Genomic DNA, 21,615 nt, shown 5'->3' on the forward strand with positions numbered 1-21,615 from the left:
AAGGAAAGAAACAGCTTTGTTGTTATTTTTCCTAACAATTCACTAGTGTCCCAAAAAATATTTATTTTTGCCAGTAAAGTACAAATTCACACACTTAAAGCATAAACAGTGTGTGATTAAGTAACTTTTAATAAAGATTATTGTGGATTGCTGCTCATGCAGCAATGGTCTTCCTCTTGGTTGGGAAGAGACAGTCAGTGACTTTTGAGCTGCAGTAATTAATCAATCAGTACCCTTGATCTAAGCAGCTATTTTGAGTGTATGCCTAAAGATAATCCTCCCTCCTGGTCCTTTTGGTTTATTGGTGGAGAATATTGCAGAACCTGGTGAAGTCTCCCAAGTCTTCTGCATAGATGATAGCATTAGCACTGAATGGGTAAAACAAATGAGAGCAGGAAAAACACAGTACAAACAAGAGAATCCTAGTATTATAAAATAAATCTAAAGAGACCACGTCTAGAGAGATCTGCAGAGTGAAAATAGAGCGCAGAAAGACTGAGAAGAAAAACTCCCTTGAAGTCGGTGGAAGGTACCATCTCTACCACTTCCTTGAGTTGTTTTGAGCTGTGGGGAGGCTGCAGCTGACTGGGTGCAGGGTGAGGGGCAGGGGTGAAGGTGTCCACTCCTTCTCCCCTGAGAAGTTGCTTGTGTACAGGCAGGGTGTCTTAGACAGCCTGAGTAAAGCTTATTTTCTGCCTTTGCTTTTGCAAATCCTGCTGTGCAAAGGTGATGCTCATTATATGCCATCGTGGTGAACAACTTGACTTGGACTGAAAAGTGCTAATGCAATTCCTCCATTCAATTCCCTGAAGTGTGAAACTCTCCTGTGGACTGATGGTGTTGTGTGGTTCATGTGTTGCTCCATCACATTGTACAGAGAGGGACACCTGTGTCCTGTGCAGTGTTTGGTAATTTATGTGACTTGGGTTTGGTTTTTTCATAAAAGAAAATTTCAAGGCATGGTGAATTGCTAGTTGAGATCAGCCCTGTGATCTCTTTTTGCATGCTCGTCTGCAGTTCTTTGGAGGTTTTATTTGGGTTTGTTGTTTTGTTTAGGTCCAAGTTGTTCAATATAATCTCTTTCCCCTTCAACAAGCCTGTCTGAAAGCACTTTTTTGTTAATATTACTGAAGTGTTTTACTACAGCAGTGGCAGTGATTACAAGACTACTATGTTTTGGCTAACAAATGCAATAAATGTGATGAAAATCCCCCTGTGTTTTACATTTCACTGCATAACATGTTTATATAACATGTTAAACACTTCTGTCTGAAGAACAGCTTTCCACAAAGGTAAAATGTATTTTCCATGGCACTTTTTTAGAAATACTGTGGGAAAGAATAATTCCTGCTCCCTTCTCACTCCCCACATATCTTAAGTCTACATTTCCCAGTGCTTTAAAAATACACATTTTCTTATTTCCCCGCCACACTTAGAAGTATAATTTTTCAGCAGGTCTTTGAGTTTTATGAGGTGAGAGCCTGTTACCTGGAGGACAGGGGTTTCCCATGCTGGGGACCTGGCAGAGGTGCTGGGCTGGAGCAGGCTGGTCCCTGCCTGAGCGCGCCGTTGCACAGGCGCTAATTTGGCTTTTTGTATTCTCGTCCTGTCTGTTTGTGGTATTTAGTGCTCTAACATCTCTCTGGTTGGGTGAACCCATATGTCATTCAAATGGGAACCTGTGCCTTGCCATTGGCCTGACAGCCGCTCAGCCGTGGAGCGCAATGATAAAATTATGAAAACTGTGTCTCTGCTCATTGGACCCATGGAATTTACAGGCATTTCTCTTCTATGTGCCTAAATGCTGTATTGCTGTGCCTTGGCTAACACGGCAGATTTTTCTGGATTATAAGCCTTGTCAGTAGTGTGAAACCTCACTTGTGTCTTTTTTTTACCTCTACCATGTTGGGGATTTTTTTTCTCTTCCTTTATTTGTGGATATGTGCTCCTCACAGACAAAACCAAAAGTCAGCTGCTTGCTTTGATGGTTACAAAAATAAATATTTTGTTTATATCTTTAAAATAAAAGCAGAGATTTTTATCATAAGCAACATTTTGCTGCTGTTTGGTTCTGTCAATGTGTTTAACAGTCAATATAAGAAATGTTATTTATATGCAGATTGTGTTTACTTCAGCATTATTTATAAAGCAATAATGTGTGATGGTAGTCATGCCTGTAAAGTCATGTTTTTCTTCATGTCTCCTTTTTTATGGTATGGTGCACATTACAGATACATAAATGTTATTTGACATAAGGGAATAAAACTATTTTCAGCTCATGAAATAACCCTGTTAGTATAAACTTGAAAAGCTCTTTCTGTAAATCACTGCTGCTGAACTGATAGCACATTTCTGCTGTAGTGTCACCTTTCTCTTTTGTATGTGGTTGAAATGTCATGGTAATAATCAATTCATCTTACAAAAGTCAGTGAAATACACTTGCTCGTACTTGGTCATGAAACCAAACCCTGCAATTCTAATGTATTAGTAAGATATAATTTTGCTAAAACAGCCTTGGCTTCCATTTCTGTATGTCTTACTTGCTTTATTTACCTTGTTGCTGATGATATTTAGAAACCCAAGACAAACTTCCCAGTAATTAAAATTATCAAGGTTGTCCTGCACTCTTATAATTATGAGAGAATTTACTGCACTTTGTGCACATGAAGGATGAATTTGCTATTGAAGAGTGTTGAATATCTAATGTAGTGTATATGTACTGAAATATCAGAAAAAGCTTCATTACTAGGCTGGTGATTGCTTATTTCTCTGATGGTGAATTTGGTTGTGCATCTGTGTGTGATTTTTTCCCCTTTTTCACTTACTGAATAAGCTTAACAGCAGGAAAAATGTCATGGAGGTATAGTTAGTGTAGTTGAAACTGATTTTCTTTTTGTGTTTGGTTTTTTAAATTGTAGTATAGTGTTTTGCTTTAGGCAAAACTAGTAAAAGATAGCTAAGAATGGCAGCAGGGAAAGTTGGTTCCTGATTAGTTTTCCAATTAATCACAACTTTATTTTACCTCATCTTGTATGGAAGGAACCTTTCCTGACTACCATCATGAGATGGAAGATTGTGGAGATCCTTTTAATAGGACATATTGCAGAGCTTTTTCTGGGCTCTCTTCTCTCCTCTTTGGGCTTGCTGGTAACAGGAAAATTTAAAACTGAAATCTTTATTTCCTGCTTTCCAGCAAAATTATGTATTGAAATGTAGGAAAAGCCATATTCCTTGCCCCAAGGATATTGTGGTATAAATCCCTCAGCTCAGTAGGCTGATGTGTGCATCACTGGTTATGTTAGTGGCATTGGCCCTGTTAAGCTCAGTGGTGCTACTCTTACAATTAAAATCTTAAATTGTATAGTAGTTTGTAGAGTTGGAACCTGAATCACACATGATGGAAAATAAGTAGGATGTGGCTAGGAAAGATGTATAGAAGGGCTCAAGATGTTGCTGAGTTTGTAGGGTTTCTAAGCATTTCAGCTGGGACTGACGTAATGGTTTTATTTATAATATCAAATTTAATAAATTATAAGACCCATAGAACAAGTACTTTGAATTTGGGTATTCCATGAATTGAGCCATAATGTGCTTTGTAGGGCTGTGCAAAGCACTGCACTACATTGTGTGTCTGCCCTGTTCATGTGCTGAATTTCTTTCCTACTCCTTTTACATTACTGCACTTGAGAGAATTTTCACTTTCTACTTGGAACAGAAGCTGAAAGGGATCTTTAAGAAAGCACAGTCGAGCAGACATAATAAATTTTGAAAGGCATAAAAACCTACCTCCCAATTGAGGGAGGTAAAGATTTACAATACATCATAGAAATACTTTTTTTTCTGAGAGAGCAAAAATGTTCTGACTTGGCAAAGCTTTTCTTTCTGAAAGGCAATGGAAAAGCCACTTGCAGTGTAGCAAGTTGTTTTCTTTTTGACTTGAAGATGAAATAATATTATTTTCAGATCAGTTAGAGGCAACAGAGGAGGCAGTGTTTTTAAAAAGAGGTGCTTGTCTAGGTTTTTGTTTCTGATGCACAGAATGGTTACAATGGTTGCTAATTATTTGATTACATGCTTTTTCTACTGCAGAGATGTTGAGATACACTGCACTGAAGCAGGTTATGTTTCCTCAAGGGAGCAGATCCTCAATGAAGTGCTGCCCAGAAAGAAGAACAAACACCAGTGAAACAAACTAACATTTAGTTAAAGATAGCATATATTAGCGTATGCCTTATGGTGTGATGTTGTAGCTGTTTTTTTAAGGTTTCTCAGTTGACAGTTTCCCTTAAAAGAAAAGAAAGCAACACTCCCCAAACCCCATCACTAACCTAAAATGTGAAAAAAATATTTTCTAAAACTCCCAAATATTAGGCTAAACGGGATATATATCTTCAAGTTTGAAGACAGATTTTTCTCTTAGATTGATAACTTAATGACATTCACCATATATCGAAGCTGTTGAGAGAATTGGATTATAAAGATTTGTAGATAGTTTTTAAAAACATAGGCTATTAATTTATTTTACCTTTCTAACATTCCTGTTACTTTGAAATGTTTCTTTTTAAAGAGCTGTTATATTTTATCATAAAGTATTCCTGCTTTCACTGCAAAAGGGTATTTATTACTGCTTCTCTTCTAGATGAAATGTGATGACATCATCTTTTCTCATCTATTTTAAATGTAGTAAAAGGGGTGGTTCTGTGAGCACACTGCTATATGTGAAGAGCAGAAGAAAACAGGTGGACATCAGAAGTGTTTTGTAATGGGGTCCTACCCATAAGAGACCTCCCTTTCTGTAATTTAGTATAGAAGTTTACTTGTCTGAGTGCAAATCACTAATTTCACCTTTATAATCCTAAAGTAAGACTTGATAATAGATATTTATAGACCCTTGAAGGTATTTGTGGCTACTCTATTTTTGTGGGTTTTTTGGCTGTCCTTACTGTTTTGAATGTTGATCTTAGTTTAGAATCACAAATGTTTTACAACTTCTTTAGCATACTAAATTTCTTCAAACATTCTGATCACAGTGAGTAAATAGCCGTATGTGCCATAGTTCTTTATCTATTTCCTGTAAAATAAATTTTTAAAAAATTGATAATTTGAAATAAGGGAATTCAGTTTAGTTTTGTCTCAACACGCAAGAAAAGCTGAGTAGAAGCTGAAAGACTAGATCAAAAAAGCACCAATTACTTAATTTTTAAAATATCTATTTATTGTTTGCCTTTAATTGGCAGTGCTCCTGCCAATTAAAGGCAATTCCTCTTCCCTGCTCAACCCCTACCCTACAATTTCTGTGCTGAACATTTAAACCAGAGGCCAGTTTGGGTCCATGTGTTGTTTAAAATATGCTGCAAGTGACCTGCTAAGTGGAACAACAGAATCAGCATAAAATGCAGAGACCGTATTGGGGCTGGGAGAAGGAAAGTGCACAGAGGTTTTCAATAAATACTCAAATCAAAGTGAGCTTACTCCATAGATGTATTTTTTCACAGTGAACTAACAGTGTTTTTTAGCTCCAGTCCTCTTCTCATCACAGGGTAATAATCCCAGTTCGTGCTGTTCCTGTTTTCTCCTTTTCTTTCTTCTAACTCCCATAGCACAGCTTTTTCAATCCAGCATTCACTGCACATGTTCCAGTCATGAGGTTACAAAGCTGACATTGCAGTCTCAGCAGAGGTTATCTCTTTAAAATTCCCTAAAATTCCCCTTTGGCACATCCAGTTTGGCAGCTGGGCTTCTGTAGGAAACTGATGGAGCCACCCCCTCCCCTTATGTCCTTTATAAAAATAGAAATCTATTAAACCTCTGGCCAGAAGGGCAGATGGGTAAGTACTCCCTCCAAAGCAGACAGTGCTGCTTCCTAAGCTTTTCTCCGTAGTTTTATACTATCCAAAAATATTTTTTTATACTTCAGAGCCAATTAAGTAATGAAAATACCTGGTTTTAAAATTAAAAAGCCTGTTGTCCAGGACGTGTGAACTCTGTGCTCTCGAAGGTATATACAGCTTCTGAGAAATATTGACCTATTGTTTGAAGTATTTCAAATAGTTATGCAACTACAAAATCAGAAGCTTAGTTTAATCATAGAAGCTCATGCCTGAACAACGCTGTAGCCACTAAAGTACAACTGGTACTCAGAGGAAGATTTGCCAAACCAAACAGGAGGTTAAAATACCTAACTACCAATATAGATAAGTGATCATTGCTCTAATAATATTCAAGAACAATCTAAATGGGCATTACTCGCTTGCACCTTACTTTCATGCTAAGAATGTCCCTGAAATGCATTGTATGTTTTTGATTCCTGCAAGGAAGGGAGAGAGAATTGTGTGTATATCCCTCTCTCTGTATCACTACTTTCCTTTGGATGTCACTCTAGGTGAGAACAGCAATGAATCATTTTCTGCTTAAAGAGGATTAAATTTTATGGCAAAATTTCAGTGTCTTGAGTTTGAGGAGATGTGAAAAGCCTGTGTGTCCTCCCTGAAAGTCAAGGAGAGGCTTCTTTTGTAGCTTCACTTGGTAGTGCAGCAGCTTTCTCATTGCATCTCTCCCGTAGCAGCGCTCTGCATGGAGAGCTGGAAGTTGTTACTTTGCACATGGGGTACTTTTTTGGAAAGTGAGAATTATGGATTTGGATTCATGAGATGAGGAGAGCCATGGAAAACGAAAACCAAACAATCTGCAGTTCCAACAGCAGCCAAAGCCAACCCAGCTGGTACCTGCAGTGCCACTTCCCTCTAGTCACTGCTGGGCTCATCTGACCACGCTGAAGTGTTTTGGTGTCCTGAGGCAGCAGAAGGCTGCCCATTGTCTTTCTGCTATTTGAGTGTGGCAGAACCCTTGGTAGTCAGGGAGAACTGACAGGTTGGGTGAAGTAGTGGGGCTTCTGTGGCAGCAGACAGATCGGCTCACAGCTGTAGACCAGTTGTCTTGGTGCTTTTGCCCTGGAGCATTATCCAAAACGTGATCAACCCACACTGTGTCTTTCATGGTGCCTGCTGTCAGGAGACCTCTTCTTTCCACAGCTCCTCAGCATGCAGAGATGGGCACTGGGCAGCTGTGAGACAGGAACCCACACAGTGCATTGGATGAGTAGCTTGGGAGCATTTCTGCGTGGCATGTTTTTTCTAGAACAGTTTTGAATGGCACCTTCCTGAAAAAGTGTGGGTTTTCCATCACACTTGGAATAACTTGGCATTCTGTTGGCCCCACTAAAGAACTGCAACAACAGCTGGAATTCTGTCTCACTCTGCCTGGTACCTGTGATCACTCTTTGAGCTCACAAATAGGCTCATCTTATCTCTTTGCTGATGGTCAGCAAACAGTGCCTGCATGCCCCTGACACCTGATGCTAAATCCCATAGGAGTTGCACAGAGCATTGCATTTTCTCAGTGTAAGTTACTGTGTCTTGGTTTTACTGAGGAAAACCTTTGCTAACATGGCCTCACGACTTGACCACCTTTGAGTCAGCCTGAAGCCCTTTTCTTAGTATATTTTTAATGTAATGAATTATCTACCTTCTTCTTAAGCTGTTTTTACCACTCCTGATTTCCTCATTTATTATTTATTAAGGACTTGGTATGTGTTTGTCATGTGAAACAAGTTTGTCTTCTTATCTTCTCTTGTGTTTGCTGGGACATCATCCCACTTACCCTCTGCCACGAACACCACTAGTAGTTCTCATAAACTATAACATGAAGGATATGGCAACTTTATCACCAATCTGTGTGAAAGAATGTAGTGCATTGTGTGAGCACCTGTAACCCATTTCAGTGCAAAGTCAGATGAGCTAACATAGATTTCCCTTCATCACCACATGTGCAGAGAAATTTATTTATGTAACAAAAAACTGTTGACAGTCACCTCCTGCACTCCCTTTTTGAACAAACTGCTTTTAAAAGTATTTTATAAGAAGTGAGAAGGCAGAGGATGAATGTTCACCAAGCATGTGTGTGGAGCTGCTGTTGACTTGGGGCTGAAGTGAGGAAGGTGTAGGGTCCTCACTTTTCTGTTGCAAACATTCTTAATCAGCTTTCCTTAATCACCTTTTCAAACAATCTGGAGGCTGGGCCTTTTGTGCTTACCTGGGACATATTACACAAAAGCAAAACAAACTATTCAGTTTCCTGCTTGTCTGTTAGTTGTGGCAAAATGCACTGCACCAGATAGGTGCCACCATTCTTTACAGCCAGAGTATCCTGGGGGAGAAAAACCCAAACTGATTGCTTTCTGTGTTTGTAGCTGAAAGATTTCTCCATAATGCAGCTGTCTTGTCAAAAGACACTCCTCAAGACTTTACAGTTTGGAGGTATTGAATGTTCCTGATGGATCCTTTAAAGTGTTCCAAAGTGCATAATTGGGGCACTTGAGCATAAAACTACAATTATACACTTGTGTGTTAATTTTGTGTACAGATAGATATTGCTTCAGTCTGGACATAAATGAGAAGGAAGCATTTTCCTGTGAGTGTAAGAATCTGTTTTGTGAATGTTTAAACAAAATAGGTGGTCAGAATAATAGCTCAAAACAACCAGACCTGGGGAAAGGGGGGCTTGAGCTTTCCAGAAAGGAAGGAGCCGTGCTTGGATATACTGGAGATGCTTGGATGCTTTGAAAGACCAGTAGGTATTATGAATATTAACAGATGGAGCACAATATTTGAGTTAAATTTAGTTGCGATATTAATTTTTTTAAATTCTATTAATTTTGTAGAATGAGTGTATAATTTGGTGGTTGATTCTTCATAGGTTTTTAAGTTGGCTATTTTCAATTAAGCAAAACAGGTAATTTTTGATAAATGATGGTTGGACTTTAAAGGTTGTCATTTGTTTTTCTGTTCCATTTTGAGTATAATGTTACATGAATTGGATTAACTGTATCCAGATACTTAAATTTAGCAGATGTTTCTAAAACTTACTTGTGGTAACTGATATGAGGAATAATTTACAATAATCATCTTATTTTAAGTATAATAAAACTGTAATTATTTTAAAAATTATGATGTGCTATATGGTTTCAGCTATGAATTTATATGATAGATGTCTTTGATGTTTCTGTCAGGGTTCTTTTGATGTTTTTCAGTGCTAAGTAATAGGTCAAATTAAATAATAGAAATGGAATAAATCAAATATCTGAACTCTGCGTCTACAAGGAATGATTTGAAAGTTTTCTTTTAAAAATACTTGCAGGAATATTTGAAATCACAGTTGTTATGTAAGTACTCCTATTTAAGTGGCTGACTTGGTTTTTATCTATTCCCAGTAGGAAGAAGGAAAGAAAAGCCATCACAGAAAAGATTTACATCTTCCCTTTTTAAAAAATTTGTTTTGGTTGGTTGGTTTTGTTTTTATTGGTGGTGCACTTTGGTCAAATTCATCTAAAGAAGAAGGGTTTCTGATAGGAATAGCTCTGTATTTCTTGTTTTTCTAAGCCAGCATAAGTACCCTCAAAAGAATATTGAGGAACTGTGCCACAGGAATGGGATCCTGATCTTAGGCAGTTAATGCTATGCTGCAGGATAATAAATTATCCTAGATGGGTAGAGATGTAATCAAATTTTCTTACCGTTAGTTTAGCTAGTCATTTTCTTTGCCTCAGGATTCCTTGCTGTGGGGAATTTTCAGTGTCCAGATGAAAAGTATGATTTTGCTCCTGCTATAATAGAAGAAACTAAAAGAATTTGGACTGTAGAAATGACTAGATTTTTCACAGCTATTGCTGAACCTCAATGATGGATATGGGAGGTCATCCCTTTTTCTTTGTGTGTTGACCAACCTCCTGTGCAGTGGACACTACTTGGGAATTCGCATCCATAATGTGAACACAAAGAGCTGTAAATCTGTTCTGTCATTGCAAGTTTTTCTTGATTGAAAGGGTGATATCCCGTAACACAGCGAAGGACCAGAACAGAAGATGACTTGCTGGTCTGCTGTTTGTGGGCGTTAACTCAAAAGTGGTGACCTTGTCAAAGGCGTCTGGGCCAAAGCCAGAGAGCTTCTCTCTTAAAGACCAGAAATATGGTGCACCCCTTTGCAGATAACTTTGTACTAAGGCACTACTAAACTGAAGTATGGAGGCATACAATGGTCTGGGTCAGAAGGGACCTTAAAGATAATCAAATTCCAACCACCCTGCCATGGGCAGGGACACTTTCCACTAGACCAGGTTGCTCAAAGCCCCATTTAACACTTCCAGGGATGTGGAAGCATATCTTCCACAACTTCCCTGGGCAACCTGTTCCAGTGCTTCACCATGCTCACAGTAAAGAATTCCTTCCTAGTACCTAATCTAAACTGGCCTTCTTTCAGTTTGAAGCCATGCCCTGTTGTCCTGTCTCTACGTGCCATTGTACAGAAGCCCTCTGCAGCTCTCTTTTAGAGTTCCTTTGCATACTGGCAGGCTTCTGTTCAGCCTCTCTGAAGCCCTCTCTTCTCCAAGCTGAACCGTGCCAGCTTTCTTACCCTTGCTCACAGCACAGGTGCATGAGCCTCTTAATTATCCTTGTTGCCCTTTGTTGAACTGTCTCCAGTATGTCCATGTCTCTCTTGTACTGGGGAGCCCAGAGCTAGACACAGTCCTCCAGAGTAGAGAAGAAGCCCCTCTCCGGACCTGGTGTCAGTACTTTGTTTAATGCAGCCCGGGATACCATTAGCTCTCTTTGTGGGAAGGGCACATTGCTGGCTCATGTTCAACTCGGTGTCCACCAGCACCTTCAGGTCCTTCTCTGCCAAGGTGTTTTCCAGCTGGGTGGCCTGCACCATATGTTGGTGCCTGGGGTGTTCCTCCACAGATGCAGGATAGCAATAAAGGAAGAAAAGCAGCCGTCAGGGAAAGAGGGTGTGCACTGTAAGGGTCTGTGAAGCCCTGTGTGGAACTGGAGAAGCTTAGATGGAAAGAAGAGAAAGGCTTAGCTTGCTTAAGAGTGCATGGAGTTGCTCCCTGTGGAAGGTCTTTTATATTCTTCTCCTGCTGTTTCAAGAGATACGGTGAAGAGCTCTGAATGATCTCAAATGATTTAGTTCTGAAAGCCATTGAATTTAAGAATGGTAAAGACAGTATTCATCAAGATTGATATCTTTGGAGGAGAACATGAATTAATTAAAAGCACCCTTTTCTCTTGAAAGACTGGAAGAAAGAAAGAAAACTCAAGGGTGTGTAAGATGCCAGGGAAGCAATGATAAACAGGGTGTGTGCACATCCTGCCTTTTCTCACTACTCAGATTAAAAAATGCTTGCAATTTTTCCTTCTAGCAAGACTATGTGCCAGAAGAAATGTAGAGTGGAAGCTATTTTACTGCGGGATTCTTCAGTCTCCAGTAGTTAAGTGTTAGGGGTCTCTCTGTATATAAGGGCATAAAACTGGAGGATTACTCATGCAGCTGGATTACCTGCTATTCAGACTCAACCCATACCTCTCATTTGTGTTCCCTGCTTTAGAAGGTTTTAATGGCATTGCAGAATTTGTCTGAAGAAATACGTTTCTCTGTATTTTTTTAACCATATTTAATTTTAATCGCCATTTAGGAAATAGTGGTCAAAATTGTTACAAATTTCCTGGAAAATACATGGCAGCTAGAGGATTTGGGGATCATAGATTTATTCCATTCATGGATGCTCAAGAAGTGCCCTGTAATAAATTATTTGTTACATGATTAAAAATCAGTTAAATATAAGCTTTTGCATTTTTCATAGGTGAATTTCATGCTAGATGAGGTTTCCTACAAGTTTTTTAGTGAAGCCGCAATCATCAGAATCACCAGAGATGAGGTTGCGACAGTTGTGATGTGCTTTCCCTTATGTTGGTTTGTAAAGTGGAAATCTATTCCTTAAGCAGATTACATATCCCTTTTAATTATTTTGATCACCTTTTCTAAAAAAAGAAAGAGTATAAGAATAGCTATCTTACCTGACTCATCACTTGAGAGTGTATGTGTGTGCGTGTGTGTAGGCACTATGATTTCTCTCTACTTGTAATGCAGTGTATCAAAATAGCACTTCCATAAACAACTCTGTTGCAAATTTTTAGTCCTTATAATGTTGGTCTAAGAGCATAGATATAGCAATGTGGAAATCTCTTAATGGAGGTTATCATATATTCATCCCTTAACTTGCAGAATGGACCAAATGTTGCATTAGTTCAAGCTGTAATGCACTGTGCAAATCTATTGTAGGAAAAATTTCTTCCTTTTGTTTCTGGACTCAGCTGTTTACCTCTCCCTTGAAACTAATTTTAGCTCATCTGAAACATGCAAATTCTTTATTTTTGTTTGTTTGTTGTTTTTAGGGAAAGGTGGGATTTAGGGGGTGGTTGTGATATTGGCATAGATTTAGCATTTACAGCAGAGGTAGTTTTCATCAATTTCTGACAGGGGAATCAAAGTGTTCTTTTTTGGAAGGAGAGATATTGCTTTTCTGTATAAATGATTGACTATTTTGTGGCAGTAGTCTTTATTTATTTGGCTCTCATCATGAAGAATAGCAAACTTATTCAAAATCTCAGTACATCAAAAATATGTCAATACATAAAACATAAGTACTATTCCATACTACAATCTATGCAAAAAACTATGTTAATAAGATGTGAAGGTTGCACAGCTAAGAAGTCAGAAAACATAAATGATAAGATTCTAGCAGCCACAGTAACTAAGCCACATTTCACATCCTCTCTATTTTATGAAATGCCTTTGACAACATAAATCAGAAAGAGAAGGTGCTATATATGTGTAACATGGCTCAGTTAATGTTGCTTTTGGAACTTTAACATCTGTATTTTCTGACTGGAGAGTTCCTTAATCATGTAAACTTAGTAGATTTTTTACACTTTTTTTTGATAAGTTGGTATGGAGCTTTTTTAGGAGAGGAAAATTGCCTGTATTAATAATTGGTTAGTTCACGTTGCTTTGATTTAAGCTAGAGTAAAAGGCAGTACGTAGAGAGCACCTTATGACAGGTACATATGTGATGCCATATACGTTGCACTGACAAGTGGTGTAATTGTGCTGCCTTTTCTTGGGGAAAGGGGATTACAGGCATGTGTGCGAGTCCTGTCCTTTCTGTAGTGCTGGGTAGGACTGCATTGCAGACTGCAGTGTCTTGTGAAGATGGTTGAGCTACCTTTTTTAATGAACTGGCTTGTGTACAAGAAGCAGTCTGGCTACAAGAGCGTGGACCTCCCTTTGACCTAATTCACCCTTCTGTGGAGCGCGGCAAATTAGCTGAGCACAGCTTTTGGTGTAGGCTCCTGCCAGTATCTGAGCTAGTTTGCAGATCTGTGTGCTGCACTGCAGTCTTCAACATAGGCATGCATTTAATGACTCTGCAAAATCCACTACCTTGCAAGTTCTGGAATGGGGATTATAGTTCTGTGACACAGAAACATGCTTTTTATGCTTTTGCTTCCTTGCTCTGGGTCACAGGGTGGACCAGTATCAGGCCTAGTGTTAATATTTTAAAGGCTCTTAATAAGATGTTGAAGTTCATACTTCAGCGTAAAGGCAAGCAGTGTAGAAAAGAGAGTAACACAGGTGAACATTGTGACCAATGTATTGTCAAAAGGTCAAAGCTAAGTGATAAGAAGTAATAGAATTTATAGAATGTATGAATAAAATACCGTAGCACCAGGATTTCAGATCTACCTCTGATTAATAACCTTGACATTAACACCCAGCTTTCTACTTGGTTTCCTTTTAGATTTTTATCTTTTTTGTCATTCAGTGAGAAGGATTTTTAGCTTTCATTAAAGCTGTGTGCACAAGCGTGCTGGGGTTGAACATGTTGATTTGAGACAGGAGACCATGCTGCCCTAACTGTGACAGAATATTCTACTGAACATGTGCCAGAGGATTTCCTTATGCTGTATAAGCATATTATATTTTTCTTCTTTCTCTAATTCAGCTAAACATACAGATGAAGACCTGGGCTTCTGTGAATGTGAAAGTCCTTGATGTGAACCAGACCTTTTTTTTAAGTGTGTGAAAGTCAAGGAGTTAGTTTCCTATTACAGCTTTCTATTGGAAAATATGGAGAAGTGCATGGTTTGAATGTTTGGAGGAAAATACTTAGGGTTTGGCAGAGGTCTGATTTTGGAAATCTAAAACTGAAGCAGAAGTTGTTTCAGGAATCACAAGTGTTTTATTTGAAGGTTTGTTAGGAACTGAGTGAGATCTTCCTTTATAGTTATAACTGAATTGATCACTGTAAAATTAATTAGAATTAAGTACTGTAACCTTTACTGTTAATTGAAGGAATGCGCTGTTTTACTCCTCGTGTAAAGTATCAGGTGGTAGGGTTTTATTTTTCTGAGAATGCCCCTCACTGTACATTTTTAAATTCTAATTTCTATGTAATTACAGTGTTGCAGGTGCTAAGAAAGTGGAATGTTACTGATGATTATATTACTCAGGATGGTACTTGTTTCACAATATTCTGTCTCACTGTTCCTTGGCAAAGTTGGCCACTCTGCCACTGTAGAACCAGGTAGTGCCATCCTTTATTCTGAGTGGCACCCCTGCCCCTGAAGTTTTTCTTCTCTCTGTAAGCCAGGCTTAATGCTGATCAGGCCAGACAGACCTGTTTTCCCCCAGATTTTTGTATCATGACACTGTGGTCCACAGCTGCCAGATTGCGTTGTTGCCTTCTACCAGTATCATCCAGGGTAATGGATATCCAATATCATGCCTCACTTTTTGGGCACCCAGTAGATTTCAGGGAGAAGCAAGGATGTAGCCAGGACTCTTCCACTCTTCCCCTTAGTGAGCATGTTGTGGAGTCTGATGTGTTCGGGTGGATCCCAGAGTGACCTCACAGAGCTTTTTGTGATAGGGGCTATGTAAAGCTTCTTCCATTAGTGACTGGATTTAGCCATCAGGATGGTGTAAAAGGGCAGTAGCTGCATATTGCTAGTGTTATTAGTGTATCTATGCTAACACACTAATTTTGTTACATTTTAATTTTAAAAATTATTATAATGACTCTAATACTGTCTAATGATCCTTCTTTGACATCAGTCATGGATTGCACATACAAAAATTGCTTAAAACTTCCATTTCTATCAAGGTATTACCTGGGAAAAGAATGTTTGCCACCAGATCTCTTATTCAAACAAGAATTAAAGATAACAGGCTAAGTTATAGGTTTAATTGGATTTGCCCCATCTCTTCATTTTGGCTGCCAGTTTCGTTCCTTCTGTTCTCATCCTTTCTCTGTTTGTGTTCAGAATGGTGTAATCAGTTATGGTCAGTCATACTTCTCCCAAAATAATGCTGTTTATGCTGTGCAAGTCAGATAGTAGTCCAAAGTAATTATTACAGTTTCTGTGCTTGCCTAGAAGTAGATTCAGACTCAGGTCTGTTCTCTCTTCAGCTGTCCCCAGAACGTCTGCACTAACACAGGCATGATGGAATTTGCTAAATTCTCATCTCCTGCATTGTGTGGCCGCAACAAATACGAGTGTAAGGGAGAAGGGGAGGGAGGGTTTACTTTATGAAGAAAGTGGATGCTGGGGTCATTCACTCCAAGCATTGTAAGTAATTGGCTTTAGATTTGTTTTGTTCTGGGGAGGTTTTAATTAACCTTTTTTTTTGTATGCTGTTTAATAAACATTTGTCCATAAGCAGTATCTTGTGATCCCCGTCAGTAAAGCAGGTGGATTAATTTGCATTTGTTATTTGTTATTTATTTAAATAGCCACAGCCATTATATGGAGTGTTCTGCTAAAGCAGTGATGATGAGTCTCCTCACTGAAGACAGCAGCATCCAAACATACATGTAGCATTATGATTGCTGTTGTATTTTAGGTGATGGTGTTTGGTTGTTTTTTTTAAAACAGTTTGAATTGGAAGGATATGGAGGAAAATTCTAACATAAGTAACTGATATATAAGATCAGAAGAAGAGCCTGGTACCCATTCTTAAACCAGTGTCTGAAAGCAGATTGCTTGGGGAAATATTTAAGAAAATGGAGGAGTCTGAGAGCTTTGGCAGTCAAGGTGTTATTGCCTCTTCAGGCTGCTTACATTTGTTACCAAGTATCTTGCAGACCAAAATTTCCTTGTCTTCTCTGGGGACTCTGCCATCTTTTGCGAAGGGGTGAGAATGTAGTCATGGCTCTGTAGGGGCAGATCAAGGGTTCATGCAGCCCTGTGTATCCTGCCTCCAGTGGAGGCTTTAATTGGATGCCTGGAGGAGAGTCAGAACAAAGCAAGCACGTGGTACTTCCCCCAGTACTCTTCAAGCCTCCAGCTATTTTCACTTCAGGGACTTCCTGAGCCAGATGTGGCTCTATAAATTTGGTAACCCTCAGAGGATGTCTCTTTTGTGAACTTGTCCAGTCTTTGCTTGAGCCCACATAAACTTTCAGCTTTCAAAGCATCAATTTGGCAAAGAGTTCTAAACATCTGCTACCTCTGTGACTAGAGAACCTGTTTCCCTCTTGTTCTGAAGTTTGCTTCTGCTATTGAATGCATCCTAATTGTTGTTGGACAAGATGCTTTTATAGCTTTCCACCATGTTCCTACTTCCTAGTGTCTTTTCCATCCTCAAAAAGTTATAGATGCTTTTTATGGAAACTGTTCTGTACCTATGATGATTCTTGTTGCATTTCCCTGAACCTTTTTGTCTGACCCTTCCTAGTAAGTTCAAGAAGTCAGTAGAGAGGGATTTTCTTTTGCTGTGTTGATGTTTCCTAAATCTCATCTTCATTCTTATCGGTCCTGATTTATCCAGAACAATCATCAGTGTTACGTAGTCTTAAATTACTCAAATCTCTGACTTTTCTTTCTAAGCCATACTGCAATTCTCACCTACCAAGGCAGCTCCAATTTAGAGGCTGTATATGGTCATTAGTAATTCAGCTTTTTGAATTTGATTAGACCTCTGGAGTGATACTTTATGGTCCCAAGCCACTTCTGACTGTTCATTTGTCACTTTATTCCATGAAAAGTCCCATCAGATTCAGAGACATTTATCAAGTTCCTCACAAAGGACTCCAGCATGGGAACACCCCAAGATTTTTCCACAGTGCACACTAGAGCCAAAGATTTTGTTAAGCTTCTCTGTGATGGCGTTGTGCTCTCTTTATCTCCTCTTATACCTTCATCATCATTTGTCACTTCAGACTCTGGCAGACCTCCTGCTTCTGATGTGTTTGAAGAAATGAATCATTACTCATTTGATTCCCTTTTCTAGCTGTTCCAACAGTTCTTTCTGGCCTGTCTTATTACATTTGAAGTGCCAGAGTTTACAGTCTTTTCTGTTTTCCTCATTTGGACCTGGCACTGGCTTATTGAAGGGGATGCCTTTTTGCCTGTAGAAAGCTGCAGTGAGCCTTGCTGGTGTCCCTTTGCTCTTATCAAATATTTCTGAATGGATGGTGAATATTGTTTCTGTGCTTTCCATGTGGTTATTGTTAAACAGCTTTGATGCTGCCAGTCAGATTTTATTTCTCATAGCTGTCTGAGATTCCTTTTAACAAGCTTTCTCATTTCTGCGTAGTTACACTTTTTGAAGTTAAGCATGACAGTAGTAGATTCCTTGGGTTTGATTGTTCCTGTAGGGATGCTTAATTTAACTCCTTTATGGTCACTGATGCACAGTGGTTCTGCAGCTGCAGGATGCAGTAGTAGATGATTCTTGCTGCTCTGGACAGAGCCAAAGGCAGTGGCTCCTCATGCAGGTGCCTTAACCAGCAGTTCCATGGAACAACCTTTGAGAGTTATCTGATACTTTGGTCTCAGCTTTGTAGTCTGCTTACTCAGTCTGTCTGGGGGGAGTTGAAATCTCCCCCTAATCAATCTTGCAGCATGCCTTTTGCTGATCTTGCTAGTGTGCTGCTGTCAGCATTGTTGTAGTCTGGCTATGCATGGTGGTTCCAGCACTCAATCTTCTTTATCTGACCAAGCTCCAGACCCCTGCTGCTTGGCGAGGTGGAGTTTTGTTTTGATTAGCTTTTAAATGCTATGTAGCATATAATGTTACTTTGTTATTAGCTGTCTTCTCCCTGAATTTGTATCCTAGGATGATGCCTACTAGTCACCCCACAATTTTTTTCCTTTCTACCGAATTTCTTATATGACTACTATTAGTGCTTTTGTTTGCAATTTGATGTTCCAGTGATCCAGTCCACCCCTCTTTCTGTAGAAGTCCATGTATTGTTAGAATTTCTTATTGCCACTCTACTCACTCTGCAGTCACTGAATGTCCATTCTTCATTCTTTGATTCTTCTCAGCATCTTCATTTGATGTCCCAGAATCTCCATGTCTTCATTTGACATAGCAATACCACACTTTTTAACCACGTGTTCTTCTAATCCCCTTTTCATTTTAAAATTTCATTTTCTTGCATTTTATGTACCAGTGACCTGGCTCCTGTGTTCAGGTGAACTCCAGCTCTCCTGTGCAAGTATCTTTATTACAGAAATATTCTGTTTGCTCATGTGTCTGATCATTTCTTTGTTACCATCTGGTCAATTGGGCATTCAAGTTCTCTCCTTTTTTTATTTTTTTTTTTTTCCTCTCTAGCAGCCCATATTTTGCTGTCTGGATATCTTTCCTTTTCTTCCCAGTGTAGCTGCAACCCAGATGGACCACAACATAGGTTTCTCCTCAGTATTTCATAGGAACCAGTCCAGGCTCTGTGACCTTTGCAGATGATGGGCAAACCACCATGTGGTCTTCTGTCAGATCCCAGACTCCAGCTGTCTGATTGCCTGATGATATTCCAACACACCCTTTCTAGTTTGCATTATAAAGGCTTCATTTATGCATCATTGGGGAGAGGGTATTTGTCAGAAAGGGTTGCTCTGGTCACAGAAACGTTCAACTGCCTGTGAAATTATGGGAAAGGAAATGGAAGTGAAGGCAAAGAGAACAAGTGCAGGAATGGGGTTACAGTGCTGACCTTAGGAGTAACCAAGAGGTAGGACTGCCAATTTCTGGCAGAAGTAATAGGAGCAGATCAAGTTGTGATAATAAAAATAGCCTAAGCAGATGTTTAAATTTAATTTTGTATTGTTGTTGTTATTATTATTAATATTATTATTACTATCTACCGAATACTGTTGAATGAATGTAGTGAATTAACTTAAAGTAGAACAGGTATGTGTTTGCTTGTTGAATAAACAGATTTATCATTGTATCAGAAACTCAGTGGGAACAGTTCAGAGATCAAAGCATTTTGGATGTGCTCAGGTATTTGAGACTTTTGCTTAGGGCAGGGATGTGCAGGACCAACGGGAGGTCCATTCTAGAATGGAGAAATCACGTGCTGCATCTGAAATGATAATTAAATTCCGGAGTTTGGGGAAAAGCATAGGTACCTAAAATCAAGGAAATCTGGGCACGATATCAGGAGTCCATTGAAAGTGTGCTCTTTCAAATACCTCAAGAAAATGTCAGTGTCTATTGATGCAAAGCTTGCAGACTAAATCAGTGCAGAAAATGTCTCTGACACTGTAATTGACTTGGCTTTAGTTCTAACAGATTCTCAGTGTGTGCAGGTTCTCAGTACACTATACATGTTCCAAATGGTGTGTAACACATTATTTTGTTTTGTTGTTACTTTTTAAAAAGTATATCTTAGTAGGGGAGAGAAGAGTAAGAGGGATTGAACTCGGCAAAACCAAAGTCCTGCCAAGACTTCTGTGTAAGGCTTAAATACAAACAATAAAAACTGAGGACTGTGGGTAAAACATTAAGTAAAAATTAGCACCTGATTGCTCAAAAAAAAAAAAATAAAAAGGACAAAAGGCAGGCATTTCTCTTTCAACGTCTTTTGAGAGCTGTGCCTTTTTTCCACAATTCAGCTTTTGGGTCAGCACATCAGAATGATTCCTCTGTTGATTTGCCTCACTAGTGTGCCCATGGAGAACAAATATTTCAAATAACTGCTTCTGTGTTTTAAGGGTGGGCATTACAGAGCTGTGATGGTCAGAAGCATAGCATTTTCCCTAGAAGCTGTTCCAGAAAAGAGTAACTATACAGAGCACTTGGGCTTACTCCTCCTGCTAAGGCAAGAGGATCTAAGGGCTCCCATTGACTGCTGAGGGGTCAGACCACTGGGTCAGGTGTGTAGCTGAGGATATCACTTCTGCTGAGGTTGCCATACGGGTGGGACATAGCTTGGGTTTATGTCATTCTGCTTCCACTCATGAATTTGCTTTGCTTGGCTCTTCCAACAGATCCCACCTCAGTATGGTCAGCAAGGTGTGAGTGGCTACTGCCAGCAGGGCCAGCAGCCGTACTACAACCAGCAGCCGCAGCCGCAGCACCTGCCGCCCCAGGCACAGTACCTGTCGCAGGCCCAGCAGAGGTACCAGGCTCAGCAGGTAAGCACTGTCCTCCGCTACTGACAGGCACCCTGCGGCTGGAAGTGTAAAAGGAACCCGTGTGCAATGAACAAAACCCACCCCTCATCTTTTCCAGAGAACAGTGTTAATTAAATAACAATAATTAAATAACAAATTAAGCAAAATTAAATAAACATTGAATCAGACTACATCTTTTTGAACGACCTTCAGGATATATGCACAAACACATCTGCTCACATTGTCAGACTTTATTTCATACTGCCTTTTTAGGGTAAAGCCGGTGTATATGTCCCAGCATCTGTGCTTTTAAAAACAGGTAACGGTTTCTTGATGAGATGTCAGTGGATGCTGAAGCTTTTCCTTGCTTTTGTTTTGTTGTTTCCTCACAAGACAGACATTGTTGATAGTTCCTGCACCCAATGTGGTCACTGCTGTTCTGGGTTTTTTGTGGAGGAGTTCAAGGCATTTTGGAGTTGCTTTGTCAAGGGAATATCTTAAAAGATATTTTAAATGGATATTACAGCTATTAATTTGAATGTTGTCAGTTTGCACAATCCATTATCCTTTGCTGGTTTTGAATTGTGCTCTTTATATTAAGCGTTAAAATTAATTTCAAGTGATTCTGTTTTTAACCAAGATCAGAAGTGATAATGTATGGGTCTGGTTCCCAGAGCTGGAGAAACACTTGGATTTTAGATACTGAACAAAATGGATGTGCATAGCTGATGCAGCTGAACATGTAGGCTCAGTTCTGTCTGCAGTCTCAGCTCTGTAAATCATGGAGAGGTGATCTGGAAATGGGAGGATGAAACTAAAGCATACTCACCATCCTGGGAAATCTAACAAAAGTGAGTTGCTCAAGACTGGATATTAGTGAAAGCATCAGCACTTGCTGCAAGTCACTGGGGAATTCTGTCAGGCATGGTTGATTAACATTTTGCGATTATGCTAGTGCAACGTAGAAATCTTAGCTTGAAATAAAAATAGTACATAAAATAAACTAACAAAAGATGCTGGAAGTGGCAATGATACTGGAGACTCCCCTCCTTTGACTTTAAAATAAAGCTATGATAATTTCACTGTGTAATTACATGTTAATTTTTCTTCATCTACATTTTAAAATTCCATTGAGAATTAACTTTTTTCATTAAAATGCTGGATGGTTTATGAAATAGAATTCTTAATTGTATCTATGATATTCTTGTAAATGTCACCACATTCTGTCTTTTGGATTATATGTAACTGCAACTTTAAAGATTGCAGTTGTGTCTTTAAATTTAATTTCCTTCCTTTTTTACTTAGCCAT

General features: G+C 39.2%; 1 protein-coding gene across 3 annotated transcripts in view; it reads left to right on the top strand.

Moving 5' to 3' along the window:
- The window catches only part of ARID1B (AT-rich interaction domain 1B), a 325,668-nt gene that overhangs the window by 60,488 nt on the left and 243,565 nt on the right, over positions 1-21,615 (top strand). For all 3 annotated transcript variants that reach the window (XM_041469726.1, XM_041469727.1, XM_041469728.1), the window contains exon 4: positions 20,181-20,327. In XM_041469726.1, coding sequence (XP_041325660.1) covers positions 20,181-20,327 — 147 coding nt within the window. The remainder of the gene's footprint in view (positions 1-20,180; positions 20,328-21,615) is intronic.

The sequence above is a fragment of the Pyrgilauda ruficollis genome, unplaced genomic scaffold, assembly GCF_017590135.1.
Source record: "Pyrgilauda ruficollis isolate IOZ18807 unplaced genomic scaffold, ASM1759013v1 scaffold24, whole genome shotgun sequence".
Lineage (NCBI taxonomy): Eukaryota > Metazoa > Chordata > Aves > Passeriformes > Passeridae > Pyrgilauda > Pyrgilauda ruficollis.